Genomic DNA, 12,765 nt, shown 5'->3' with positions numbered 1-12,765 from the left:
TTCCTTCTGGCTTGTTGTGTTGGTGTCTGGGAGCTTCGGGTTGAGCTTTATCTGACAGTGTGGTGGAGAGGGAGTTTTTTCCTCCTATGAAGAGTGTGGGAATAAAACTGGAAAGTAGTTGGTGCTTGGATATGTGCTATAAAGGATGAGACACTACTATAAAAAATAGAATCCAGGAATAACCTGTTGTGTTTCCTTTTAGTTTACATGGCGAGGTTTATCCTACTGCAATGAATCTTTGTTGTGTCCCTTTTCTTTGGGATGGCAAATGGAGCTGTGCTCCAGCCATATTCCAGCCTCCTCTCTGCTGCCTCTGTGCGTGAGCCTCTTGCTGATGCCCTGCGGCTCTGGGGTGTTCAGCTGCTGTTTGTAGCAGAGGGAAATGTTTCAATCTGACTGGAGAGGGCGAGGTATCTTTGCCTGGAAGCAAAACAGCTGCAGGGGGCTGAGGGGGAGCCCTGACCTGCACAAGGGCAAAGGCTCTCTCTGAATGAAGCCTCTGGGATCGGGGTGAGTTGCTGTCCTGGGCACGATCATTGCTGCCAGCAGCACACAAAGGGGTGTTTGCGGCTGCTGCTGCCTGGGCAGTGCGGGGAGAGCACAGGAAGCTCCGCTCCAAGCTCCAGGGTGCTGTTTTCCCGGGCTAAATGCAGGTTGGGTTTGAAGTTATGCGTGTTCCCTCCCGCCAGGTTCTGACTGTCCCTTGTGTGTTCCTTGCAGGCACCCAGGGCGTGGCCCCGCCGCCGCCCGCGCCCGTGGTGGGGCTGCAGACTCCGTCCACGGGGCTGCTGGGCGCCCGGCCCGGGCTGATCCCGCTGCAGCGCCCGCCTGGGATGCCGCCGCCGCCGCTGCCGCGCTTCCCGATGATGCCCCCGCGCCACATGCCCCCGCACATGATGCACAGAGGGCCCCCGCCGGGCCCCGGCGGCTTTGGGATGCCTCCCCCGCACGGAATGAAAACCCCCTTCCCTCCTCCCGGCCACTTCGTGCGGCCCGGGGGCGGCCCGGGCAGCAGCGGGCCCGGCGGCCCTGAGGAGAACAGGGACGGGCGGCAGTTCAGGAACGACAGGCAGTTCACGCCCAACAGAGACCAGGAGCGGTTCGGGAGGAGATCCTTCGGGAACCGGGTAGAGAACGACCGGGAGCGCTACGGCAGCCGCGACGACCGGGAGCACGAGCGGCTGGGCAGCCGCGACAGGCGAGACTGGGGACGCCGTAGCCCCGAGCGCGACAGGCACAGGGACTCGGAGGACAGGAACAGGCGCTCCAGTGGCCACCGAGACAGGGAGAGGGATTCCAGGGATCGGGAGTCTCGTAGAGACAAGGAAGAAACCCGCGGCAAGGAAAAGCCAGAGGTGACAGACAGGGCGGAAGGCGACAAAAACCACGAGCCCCACAGCAGCAAAGCGGAGGGCGCGGAACTTGTTTCAGAACTTGCTGCGGGAGACGCTGAACCCGCAGGTGTGAAACCTGCACCGGAGTCAGTGCCCGAGGCTACCTCATCCCTGGAACAGGCGGACAAGGACACGGGCTCCGTGGCGGAGGCGCCGCGCTAGGGCTGCAGCCCGGCTTGGAGTGTCGAGCTTTAGTTGTACAGTGCTGTAAATCCGCTTCCGCCCCTGCGCCCCCGACGCCGGGGCACTGTGAGCAATTTGATTGCTTCCCTTCTATTTAAAATAGCCACAACATAACATAAAATACTGAAGAGATGATTAAAATATTACCCATTTTTGCTGTAACTTTTTTAAAGTTTTGACTTTAAAAAGTTTACGAATCAGAAGTAGAAGTGCTTTCTATTTTTTTTTTAATTTAAGAAAAGGTAACGGTGAAAGCTCCTCAAAACAATAGGGATGTGTTTTTAATAAACTCTATTTTCGTAACAAACTTTTAACGTGTGCTATTCTTCCTACGCTGCACTGAAGTGGAAAAGGAGTGTTCAACAGCCTAAAGTTGGAACTGTTAACGCTGTACTGGAGTCTAAATTAGACTGGTTTGGTTCTGTTTGTTAAAGGAAATCCATCTGTTTGTGTAGCGATTTACAGAAGTGAATTTTTATTTGTAACAGTCCTCTGGAGTTTTAGATTGCTGCATTTTAATGAGCTACTTGACCACCCCGGGTAAAAGTTAGTTTTAAGCTGTTAATTGCAGAGTTAACTGTTTCAGTGTTTGCATTGCAATCCATTCTTTGCTTAATTTTTTTACCCTCCCCCCCCCCCCCTCCAGTTCCGTGGTTCCCACTGCCCTTAATTTGCCTTTTTTTAAGAAGTGACCCCTTCAGGCACTGACCGTCTGCTCTGATGTTACCAAGTGTTGCTGGGCTGGACAGCACCCGCTCCACAGCTTTTGTACTTGCTGGGAAGTAAGACCTCGGAGGCACCAAAATTCCAGCCTGGCTCTCGAGGTGAGGCTGGGACAAGGACTTGGCCCTTCCTCCGTGGAGATGGGGCTGCTCCTGCAGGAACGCTGGCCCCTCCTCGCCCTGCCAGAGGTAGGTTGTGCCCCGCCGGGCTGGGGACAAGGGGGCAGCTCCTGGTGTTCCTAGCATTGTGCCACCTCCTCTCCAGAGCCGCTTGTGTGTCCTGCCAGCTGTGATGAGGGCAGGCGCAGTTTCTCCATGGCCAATCCCCAGGGCAGGGACACTTTGGGAAGTCCTGCCTGCCACTCGCAGCTCGGCCGTGGCTCAGAGCCCCCTTAGCTGCAGCAGCACAGGGGCAGACCTGTATGAATCCTGTGCATATTCAGTGGGTTTTTTTCTCCTTGCTGTAGGTGTGTTCTACCTTTAAAGTTGGGGATTTTGCCCCAAGGGAAGGGCAGCTGTTTCCTTACATCAGTCCTTTTTCACAGCTGCCCTGCGGCAGAGGGAATTGTCTCTGGGGGTGGGAGAGGGTGGGAGAGGCACTGTGGAGCTCTGGACTGGGGAGAGAACATCTATTTTTATGTTCTTGCAATAGCAGAATAAAGCGAGAAAGAACCTGTTTACAGATTGTAGTGAACTCAACTTCCATGTGTTAAAACTTGTGTCCTCAGTGGTTGTTTCCTGCCAGGCCCAGGGGACATCCCCTTGTCCCACAGATCGAGGTTTGAGCCTCGGGAAAAGCTGCTCCAGCTCTCTAAGGTGGGTTTATTTCACTGAGAGCACCTCCTTGAAGAGCTGGAGACAAGAACGAGAGGCACAAGGCTGCCTTCACACAAATCTCACCCCTATTCTCTGCCTCAGTAGGGATTTGAAAGCAGAGCCTGGAAAACTGCGGAACAATTCCTTACCACCTTCTGCAGCAGTGGCAGCCCTCTGGAAGAGGCACAGGGCGGTGAAGACTCACACAGAGGTCTGGCAGCAGCAGGGAACGTAAGTTCAAAGTATCTTTACAGTATTCCTGCTCTACTGCCCAGTTCCCTTAGTAATGTGCCTCGGTTGAATGGGGTTACCTAGAACTACAGCCCGCTACTTCTGTGAATATCCTTAAGTACAGAAGAAAGGAACATGGATACACATCCTCATTAGAATGACTCATTTTCTCCATTAAGAGAGACCCTGAAAGCTGTTCCAGAAGGACACACCAGAACAGGATGGAGGCTGGCACTGGCCCACAGTGGTCACTCCTGGGATACTGCCTGGAACAACTTGCTGGATGCAATTTAACCACACCCCTGCTGAAGCCCAGGCGCCCTTTCCCAGCAGGGGCAGGTTTGGGGTGGTTCCCTGGTCACAGACAGCCAGAACCAGGAGTATCTGCCCAGAACATTTATTACACAAGTTTGAAGCCTACAGATGCTGCACCTTCCCCAGGATGAAGCCCTGACACACCTGGGGTCTGCTGCTCTTTGCCAGAGTGCATGGGACTCATCCGGGGTCTGGGACAGGAGCACTACTCACATCTTCCCTCCGACAGCAGGGAGTGACACGGAATGGTGACAGCAGGAGCGTGAGCAGAGACCACAGAGCCGTTCCGTCAGGGACACTTTAATTGAATGTACATCATACAAAACTCTGTCAAGTCTCCAGTGTGTCAGTGCTGCTCGGGATGCAGAGGAGCAGGAGATTAATGACAAATCTTGAGCTTGCACGAGGAAGGACAAGAGCAGCAATGGAAGAGCACTGCAGGTACCACACTTAGCTCTTGGCAATCCCAATCACTCCACAGGCCAAGCGGGGTCCTGCGTTTCCAGTTAACTTGCTCTCGTTATCTCCCCCTCTGCCCAGGTCGTCCCGCTTCTCATGCACCTGGAAGAGAATTGAAGGGAGCTTCAGTGATACTGCTCTGGATCCAGTCATCGCTGCCCCTGGTAGCAGCAGCAGCAGCACCAGACAAATTACACAATGCCCAACTGATATCCATGCTAAAAACTTCCAACTGGACCTCTCTGAGAGATGAGCTGCCTCCAGCAGCTCCAAGGGCCATGCAGGCACCCACAGCTGGCAGGGGCAGAGTCAGAGAGGGCTGGCAGGGACTTGGGGCTCATGGCAGTGAAGTGCCACACTTAAGACACAGAGGGATCTCTGTGCATCCCCAGCAGCAGCAACTCCCTTCTCCCTGCTCTGGAGTTTCCCAAGGCCACTCACCACCATGGTACGGCCGATGATGCTGTGTGGTCCAGAGAGGGAAATGACGGGATCCTGGATCTCCACTTCGGCCACGCCTCCTTTGGCAGTCACATTGCCCAGGTCTCCCACATGCCTGCACAAAAACAGAGGAAACTCACAAGAGTGGCTTGGACTGAAAGCTCCTCCAAGGGAATGCTGGGACTTCATCTTACAACATAACAAAGGCTCCCAAATCCAGTGGAACAACCTTTCTGGTGGAACACTGCTAACTGTTCCCAGAGCTTTTGCTGTCCATGACAGCTCTGCTATTCCCCAGGCAGCTGCAAGCTTTTGGTTTAAGGAGGATTAGGAAAAGCAGTTTGTCAGGCAACAGGTCAAAGGCAATGCAGGAACTGCTCAGTTCCAGCCAGTACCAGGGATGATTATTCCGGTTTGGCATTGCCCCATCACTTGGCATCTGGCTCTCCCACACAGCTTCTATCAGAGCTACATCTCTGCTAAGGCTTCCCTGGAGAACTGAGCCTCCAGCAGTGGAGTTTTCACAGGACTTCTGGACATTCCAGTGTGTTGTGTCTCCTCCACACCTGCCCCAAGCACAGCATTCCCTCAAAATGCAGCTGATCCAGTTCTGTCAGGCTCCTCTATCCAGATCCAGAACCTGGAACACTGACACATCCCTGCTGGCTGACCACTGGCTTCTTACACAGCACGAATTCCTTATTTTTAACCAAGTCCTATAAAACTGGGTTAATGGCAGCTTTCCCTTACGGAATTTGCTTGATTTACGCTTCCAGGAAGCTTCACTCTAATTGTTTCTATACTGATAAAAGCAGCATCCACTTCTTGCACCCCTCCTAAGGAACTCTCCTGCCCACAGCCACTCGAGCAGGCAGGATGCACCAGGCGCAGGATCTGCCAAGCCTCCAGCAGCCACAAAGTCCATGCAATCCCAACCTTTAGCCCCGAGCAGTGGCTGCCAGGGCCCCGACACACATTTCATGCTGTGTCATGCAGGAGCTGGCCCACAGCCAGCTCTGCCCGGCCTGTGGCTCAGGTGGGATTTGCCAGCCTCACAAGGAGCGCTCACGGACACTAACGTGGGCATTCCAAGGCTGATCCCAAGGCCAGGCTGGTCCCTGTGCAAGGCCAGGCTGCCTGAGCCCTGCTCCCAGCTCCACTCCCCACACCCAGCACGCAGAGCCACAGGACTTCCTCTGGCACCCACCCAAGGGAACTGGGCTGTGAGAACTGCTCCCATGGAAGAGCCCGGTCTCACATCCCACTGAAGCAGAGATATCCAGCATGAGCATCAGGCCCTCGCTGTCCCCTCCTCCCAAGCCATGACAAAGCCAGGAGCATGCCCAGGAGGGTACTTCACACCACACTCTCAGAGAAACAAACTGCTGGAGTTACCGAAGTGTGGCTAAGTGACCTCGGGAACTCTGCAGGGATTACCGGGGTTTTTCTGGCACGTCCCAAGCCCTCAGCAGTGTCCGTGCCCTGGACTCACCTCTCGGCATCGCTGGGCCCCCCGTGCTGCTTCCGCTCCGGGTTGAAGTGGGGGCCAGCACTGGTGCACCCTGGAACACAGCACAGCATCAGAACAGGATCCCAGGATCAACCTGCTGCTCCCACACCGCTCCCGGCGGCAGCGAACAGCTCCTCTCCCGTTTCGTGCCCTGCTAATCCCCAGGAAATAAATCACCTACTACAGACTTACAAGTCCCACGCTCAGCCAGCAGCTTTATTTCATAACGCTGGGTTATCCAAGCGTTCAGGTAAGTGCTTGACCACCAGCTTCAACATGCTCAGAGTACTGTCCAGGGAGCAATTCCTCGGGAAATGTCTCAATCTCCTCACACAGATTTGCAGCCGTCAGACCCAAGCTGCTGCTGCATCACCACGAGCAGCTCTTTGGAGCTGAGCAGCCACTTCCCAGCCGTGACCCGAGGGCCTGGAGGGACATCTTACCATTGGTGTTGTCACCGAACTCATGGACGTGGAAGCCGTGCTCCCCATCGGCCAATCCAGTGATCTTCCCAGTGACTTTCACCGGTCCAGTACCCTTCAAAGGAGAGGATTTATCGCCACAAGCACTTCGACATTACACCGCTCCGTGTCAAACGAAGGTGACAAAAAACACTGGAGGCCGCGCCACAAGCCCACAACATCGTCCAGAATGTTTGTGTTCGTTTAAGCCCCTCAAACACACTGCTTCCCCTGTTTTATCGCTAAGCGCAAGGAGTACCCGTTATCTGGCGGCGCCTTCCAGAAAGATCCCGTACTTTCACGGGGGAGCGCGAGTGACCCCGCGGCTCCTCAGGCGACCACGAGAGACGGCGCAGCTTCAGAGGGCCGCGGCCATTTAGATCCGCAGCGCCCTCGAGCTGAGCCCGCCCCGGTCCCTCCCGCCGCACCGGCCACGGGAAGAAGGATGAAGAGGGAGACCCGGGGGGCTTCGCACCCTCCGGCGGTGGGTCTCGGCGCCCCGATCGTGCCCTCACCTGCTGCTCGAAGTGGATGACGCCCTCCACAGCCCCCTCGCCCCGCATCACGCACACGGCCCGCACCGCCGCCATCTTGTCCCCGCCCGGCCCGCAGCACCCGCGGACTGCGGGCACGCCCCGCCCCCGCTCCCCTTATATAGGGCGGCGGCCGGCGGCGCGCGCAGCCCGGCCAATCGCGGCGGCGGGAGGCGGGGGCGGCGCGGCCGAGCGGCGGCGAGCGCTGCCCCCTGGCGGCGGGAGGGGAGAGGTGCGGGAGCGGGACCGGGACGGATTGAGAGGGAGCGGGAGCTGCCGCTCACGGCATCGCTCACAGCTTTGTCCCCGGGACCACCGGGCGCCAGCGGCTCCATGTCGGCTGTCCCGGCACGACAAGCAGCAGCGCTGTTTCCCTGCCCGCACCCCTTCCCCTTGCACCGCCGGTGCCCTCCCTGTCGCAGTTCCGGCCGCGCTGGGTCCGATGCTGAGCTCTCCTCCGAAACTGGAATGCGCTTGTGAGGTTGCCCCTGAGTAGCTCTGCGTTTCTATAGAGCTGCTCTGCCCTAAGGGTGTTTTGAACTTAAATTGGAATCATAGAAAGATTCTAGAGTACCTGAGATTTCAGGTAATCACGGAAAGGTTTGGGTTGGAAGGAACCTTAAAGCTCATCCAGTCCTACCCCTGCCATGGGCAGGGACACCTCCCACTGTCCCAGGCTGCTCCAAGCCCTGTCCAGCCTGGCCTGGAGCACTGCCAGGGATCCCGGGGCAGCCCCAGCTGCTCTGGGCACCCTGTGCCAGAGCCTCACCACCTTCACGGGGAACAACTCCTTCCTGCTATCCAGTCTAAACCTACTCTCTGCTAGTTTTAAGCCATTCCCCCTCTGGCCTGGCTTCAGCAGCTCCATGTCCTCCTGCTGCTGGCCCCAGGACTGGGGCAGCTCTGCAGGTGGGGTCTCACCTGAGAGGGGCAGAGGGGCAGAATCCCCCCTCCCCTGCTGCCCACGGCGTTTTTGATTAATCTCTGTCTATAACCGAGGTATGACTGACTCAAAGCCCAGGTGGTTTTAAGTTACTTGTTTTGGATCATGTTAAAGCCAGGGGAGGATGCAGAGGGGTTGTGGTTTTTTCACACATCAGACTCATACAAAACACTTGAGTCACGGCTCAGGTGGCATTACTGAAGCTGAGATTTGTTTGCTTGAGAACACAGAATCAGGTGAAAAAAACCTTGGATCTACATAAATACATGGAGACTTGTTTGTCTGAGAGACACACTGGAATTTGTAGTGTAACCCTGGAAAGATGCTGGGAGGAGAGCCAGCCAGAGCTTCCTATCTAGGAGGCACCTTGGCAATGTGGGATAAACTCCTTGGAGTTTCAGTCCTGATGTGCCTGGAGAGAAGAGACTCAGTAACTTGTGAGCAAACGGGTCTGTGCTTGTGGCACAACAGCAGCACCCTGAGCCTTGCTCCATCAGGAGGAGAGATTCCAGTGCTCTCAAGGTGGCCCTTGTTTGATTTAAAGAGGTTAGTAAACTTGTTTTAAATGGTAGCATCTCATTTTACTTCCCTTATCACCCTTCTCACCCCTCAGGGCCCTCTCATGCAGGGCTTTCTCTTACTTTTAGTCTGATCTCCAAACTTGCCCTGATGTTTTTATCAGGTTTATTCTTTCCTCCCTCGAAGTAAGTTCCAAGATCGCTCCTTCTTCGTGTCCCTACACGAATGTGGGACAAATGGATGGATGAGAGCCAGATCTGTCAGGTTTCTTCATAGGCGTAGTGAAATAACCCGAAGTAATTTCAGAGACTGATGGCATTAGTAATCCCTGTCAGCACACCGGTGGAGGTCCCCTGGGCTGCCCCAGTTGGGCAGAACTCAGCTGACAAAGCTGTCATGCTCAGGGACATCCCAGAGAGGTGGGGATTTCAAGGACTAACACAAGAATTCGTGGGGTTCCTGCAGAAACAGGTTAGTAATCTTATACAAGTCACAGCCTTGAGAGTGTTCTCTGTGGTCCTTTTCTGTCACAAGTACAATAGAAATACCCAAGTATCAGTTACTGCTGTGCTCGTTCACATCAAGAAGCCAGGGAAACGTTTTTGTTATGTTTTCTCCCACATACTTCTTTTTAACTCCTTTATTTTCTTAAATCTTGCCAGTAGGTGAGAAAATCCACCCGCCAGTGCAGCTGAATGGGGTGTTTGACAGCACAAAAATCATAATTTGACCCCGTCACATCAGATGGTGACATCATTATTTTGTTATTTGGAGTATCACAGTAAAGCAGGGAGGAAAGAAGAGAAAGAGCATCTCTTTGAAAGAAAGATGAGAAAGATGTCTCCTCATCTGCCAGTTTAAAAGCCAGATGAAATAACTGCTCTGGGATGCAGGTAAACAGCAACCCAAGCTAGTAGAGAAAAGCTAATGAACCTCTCAGCAAAATGTAACAAAGTAACAAAAATTCCAAACCCTTCGGTCCTGTAAAAAGGTGGCCTAGAGCAAGGATAAGGCCCTTGAGGGAGCAATTTCTGAGGGAGGTTTTACGTGAATTAAAAAATAGGAGGGAGTTTTGAGAGTTCAGTTTCCCGTGGCAACCATACATCTGGTGCAAATCTATAGCATTTCCTGCTTGTGATGATTCTCTGGGAAAAATAGGGAGTTGAACTGAGACTGGTATGTCCGTAGCACTGTGGGTTGCTGGAGCTCGTGTCCTGAGCGGTTGTGCAGCATGAACACTTCCCTTGGAGCGCACGTGGGTGACGCCGCTTCCCCGCCTCCGGGGGATGCTGCCAGAGGGCATTCACTGAGTTGGTGCTTGCGCGGCATTCCCAAGGTGAAATGTGCCGTGGAAATTATCGCCGCACTACAAACCGGCGGCTCCCTGGTGCAAAGCCTGCTGCTGGAATGGGGGGAAGCGGTGCTGATAACCGAAGTGTCATGTAATTAAAGGGGCGTCAGCGGGAAAGCCTTTGCATGGAACAGGCAACATTAAAACCAACCTTCACTCGCGTCTGAGCTGAGCTGATCTTTGTGTGCCGCGAGTCCCTCACCCCGCGCGGCTCCCCGAGCTGAGCAAACCTGAAACACGAGACTCAGAGGAGAGGTTGTGTAAATGTTGATTAAGAACTTTGTACCCGGTGTGGGGTGTGACCTGCACCTCTCCACAGCCTGCCAGGGCACTGGAGCTGCTCGAGGTCTGCCCACTGGGGGCTTTAATTATTGTTTCATTACTGCTGTTTTTGCTTGTTCATCAAGTGCTTTAAATATTCCACAGTGTACCCCATGGAAACAGCCTGAGAGGCTGAAACTGGGAGCACAAAGCCAGGAAAGCCAGGGTGGATGAAAATAGGGATTTTTGAGGATTCCCCTGCGTTTGCAGAAACAACAATCTGCTGAGGGCTTCATGGGAGCAGATGCTGCGGCACAGTGGGATGACTGCAATCCAACTGAAGCTTAGCTGGAATTTCAAATGGTTTTTAAGCTGTTAACTAGAGAATGGAAATGTCACTTCTGAAACTGGCCAAAGACAGAACACTGTCCAGAAAGCTCATCTGAAAAATGTTGTTTCTTTTTTTTTTTTTTTGAGTGAGAGTCTCTCAACATGTTTATGCATTCAGGAATGTTATTTTGGCCACTGAAAGGCGCCTAAAGGAATGCAACCAAAACAGTGTGTCTGTGCACAAATATATATAGATATGTATATATATATATGGAATATATATTTTAAAATATCGACTTGAATAAAAATCAACCAAGCCCAAAGAAAGTCTGTACCTTGTCATGCTTTATATATAATGACTGGACAAGGATTCCGTTCACAGTGGTGAAAAAGAAAAACTTGGTCTTTGATTTTATTGCCAGCTTTTTATTTGTAGAAGTCCTTACAGCGGTAACTAAACTAAACAGAAAGCTTTGCAGATCCCATCCCACCTGAGCGTGTGCCAGAGATAAGATCCAGGGGGCTTCATTTGGATTTATTTCAGACACAAACTGCCCTGCACTCTCATTTTTGCCACATGCACAGTTTAGTGGTACAGCAGGTGTCAGGACACCCAGGAGTGAGGTGGCTTGGATTTAACTCAGCTGTGTTGGGTAATCCCTGAGATGCAAAGTGCAAAACCACAGGGAAAATGTAATTAATACGCAATTAGAAAATAAATGCTACAACAGGGTAAACTACCCTGTCTCTTGCAGGAAAGCAGGGAGGACAAAAAATATAACAGGCAGGTGTCCAGAATAACAAAGATGTGGCTTGATTTGGAGTTTTGAACACGTGGTTTCTACTCTGGGAGCTCTGGATGGTCAGGGAGTGGGTGAGTTCCTTCGCAAGCACCACGTTGGGTTTGTAGAGCTGTCAGTCAGACGAGGCTTTGGGGTGCTGGTTTAATACAAGCAATTAATGAGTGGGAATGCAGCTGGAAAACGCACCAGCCATATATTGCCACGTATTTTCATACAGTTTCCACAGCGCCGTGGAGTATTTATTCATTAATATTTATGTGACCGCCCCGCATCTGTGTGGAAGTTTTCTCCGCAGTCTCCAGCCGTGCCAAAGGGCCGAAGGGCGCTGCAGGATGCAGACTTTGCACCTGGCGTGCCTGCCGGGAGCCACCGTCCCTGCGGGTTCGTGTGGCTGGAACGCCTTCCCAAGACACGCTCAGAGCACCTCTGTGTGTCTGCAAGGCCAGGGCCGGGCTGTGACTGCTGGAGTTGGAGGCAAGAGCAGAAGTTCCCATCCACACTGAGTCGTGTGGAGAGACTTCAAACCCTGCCTGTGGGCTCTGCTCGGGCCAGGCTGTGCTGCTGCTGCTGCGGAACAGGCTGTGGCACTCTCCAGAGCCTGTGTCTGTGCTCAGCCACATCCAGGCCTGGCAGTCCGGGGAATCCGGGCGGGCACGTGCGCCTGGTGGGACAGTTTAAGCCTCCTGACAGTCCCTGGCTGGCAGCCACCGTGTCACAGCTTGGGAAGTGCTTGGCAGTGCCGCTCTGTCCGCAGCTGGAGCAGGGGGAGCTTATGGCACACAGCTGCTGGAGAGCAGCACTGACTGCACGTGTGCTTATTCCCTAATCCCGGCCTGTCGCTATGATCCCCGCTAAGCCACGCTTTGAAGAGCAGGGATTTTGTAGCCAGGATCACTCTGCCGTGCCGTGCTTAAGGAGCAGCTCCAGGTGCAGTTATGCCGGGAGGTCTGAGAGACTGAAGGAGCTGCTCAGCGCAGGCAGGTGCGTGCAGCCCTGCTCTGGTGTGCCAGACACCCTCCCGAGCCAAATCCTCCTCACTGCAGCCTCACGGCACCTTTCTTCTTGAGCTGTCCCTGAGCCGGACCCCCACCTGGCTGCACCCTTCTGGCAGGGAGTTGTGGAGAGCCACAAGGTCCCCCCTTAGCGTGTACATTTTCGGGTATCACTTCAGAGACTGAGCTCTAGAGGACAGTTTACAGAAAACAGAGGTACGAAAGGAAGATGTGCTGAACACAAGCTAGAACCAACGTGTTGTTTCTTACATTTTTTCAGGATAAGTTGGGGCTCTGATGGGGACAAAAAGCCGCAGTGCGAATGACTGCGAACAGCTCGAGGGGAAGAGTTTAATGGTTGTTGCAGGCAGCTCGGGGTTTGTTAGCGCTGGCAAGCGTCAGTGAGTGCCACTGAGTGGCGTTAGTGGTCCAGGTTTGGTGGACAGACTCTCCCACAGTGCTTCCCTTCTTTGGCAAAATACTGTCAAACTGGACGTAGCA

The 12,765-nt window shown here is 53.8% G+C and overlaps 2 protein-coding genes across 4 annotated transcripts in view; one reads left to right on the top strand and one right to left on the bottom strand.

Moving 5' to 3' along the window:
- Positions 1–1,884, top strand: part of SCAF4 (SR-related CTD associated factor 4) — a 37,401-nt gene extending 35,517 nt beyond the window's left edge. For all 3 annotated transcript variants that reach the window (XM_069027127.1, XM_069027117.1, XM_069027131.1), the window contains one exon: positions 721–1,884. In XM_069027127.1, the coding sequence (XP_068883228.1) occupies positions 721–1,556 (836 nt within the window). In that variant the 3' untranslated portion in view covers positions 1,557–1,884. The remainder of the gene's footprint in view (positions 1–720) is intronic.
- A 1,843-nt stretch (positions 1,885–3,727) lies between these two features.
- On the bottom strand, positions 3,728–7,146 carry SOD1 (superoxide dismutase 1). The gene is made up of 5 exons (XM_069027141.1): positions 7,048–7,146; positions 6,515–6,608; positions 6,054–6,123; positions 4,562–4,676; positions 3,728–4,222 (listed from the first exon to the last, which is right to left on the bottom strand). The coding sequence occupies exons 1-5, from the start codon at positions 7,120–7,122 to the stop codon at positions 4,112–4,114; spliced, it is 465 nt and encodes a 154-aa protein (XP_068883242.1). The 5' UTR covers positions 7,123–7,146; the 3' UTR covers positions 3,728–4,111.
- Between the last annotated feature and the right edge of the window lie 5,619 nt (positions 7,147–12,765).

The sequence above is a fragment of the Aphelocoma coerulescens genome, chromosome 1 (genome assembly GCF_041296385.1).
Source record: "Aphelocoma coerulescens isolate FSJ_1873_10779 chromosome 1, UR_Acoe_1.0, whole genome shotgun sequence".
Lineage (NCBI taxonomy): Eukaryota > Metazoa > Chordata > Aves > Passeriformes > Corvidae > Aphelocoma > Aphelocoma coerulescens.
This window is presented reverse-complemented; position numbering and strand designations above follow the sequence as displayed.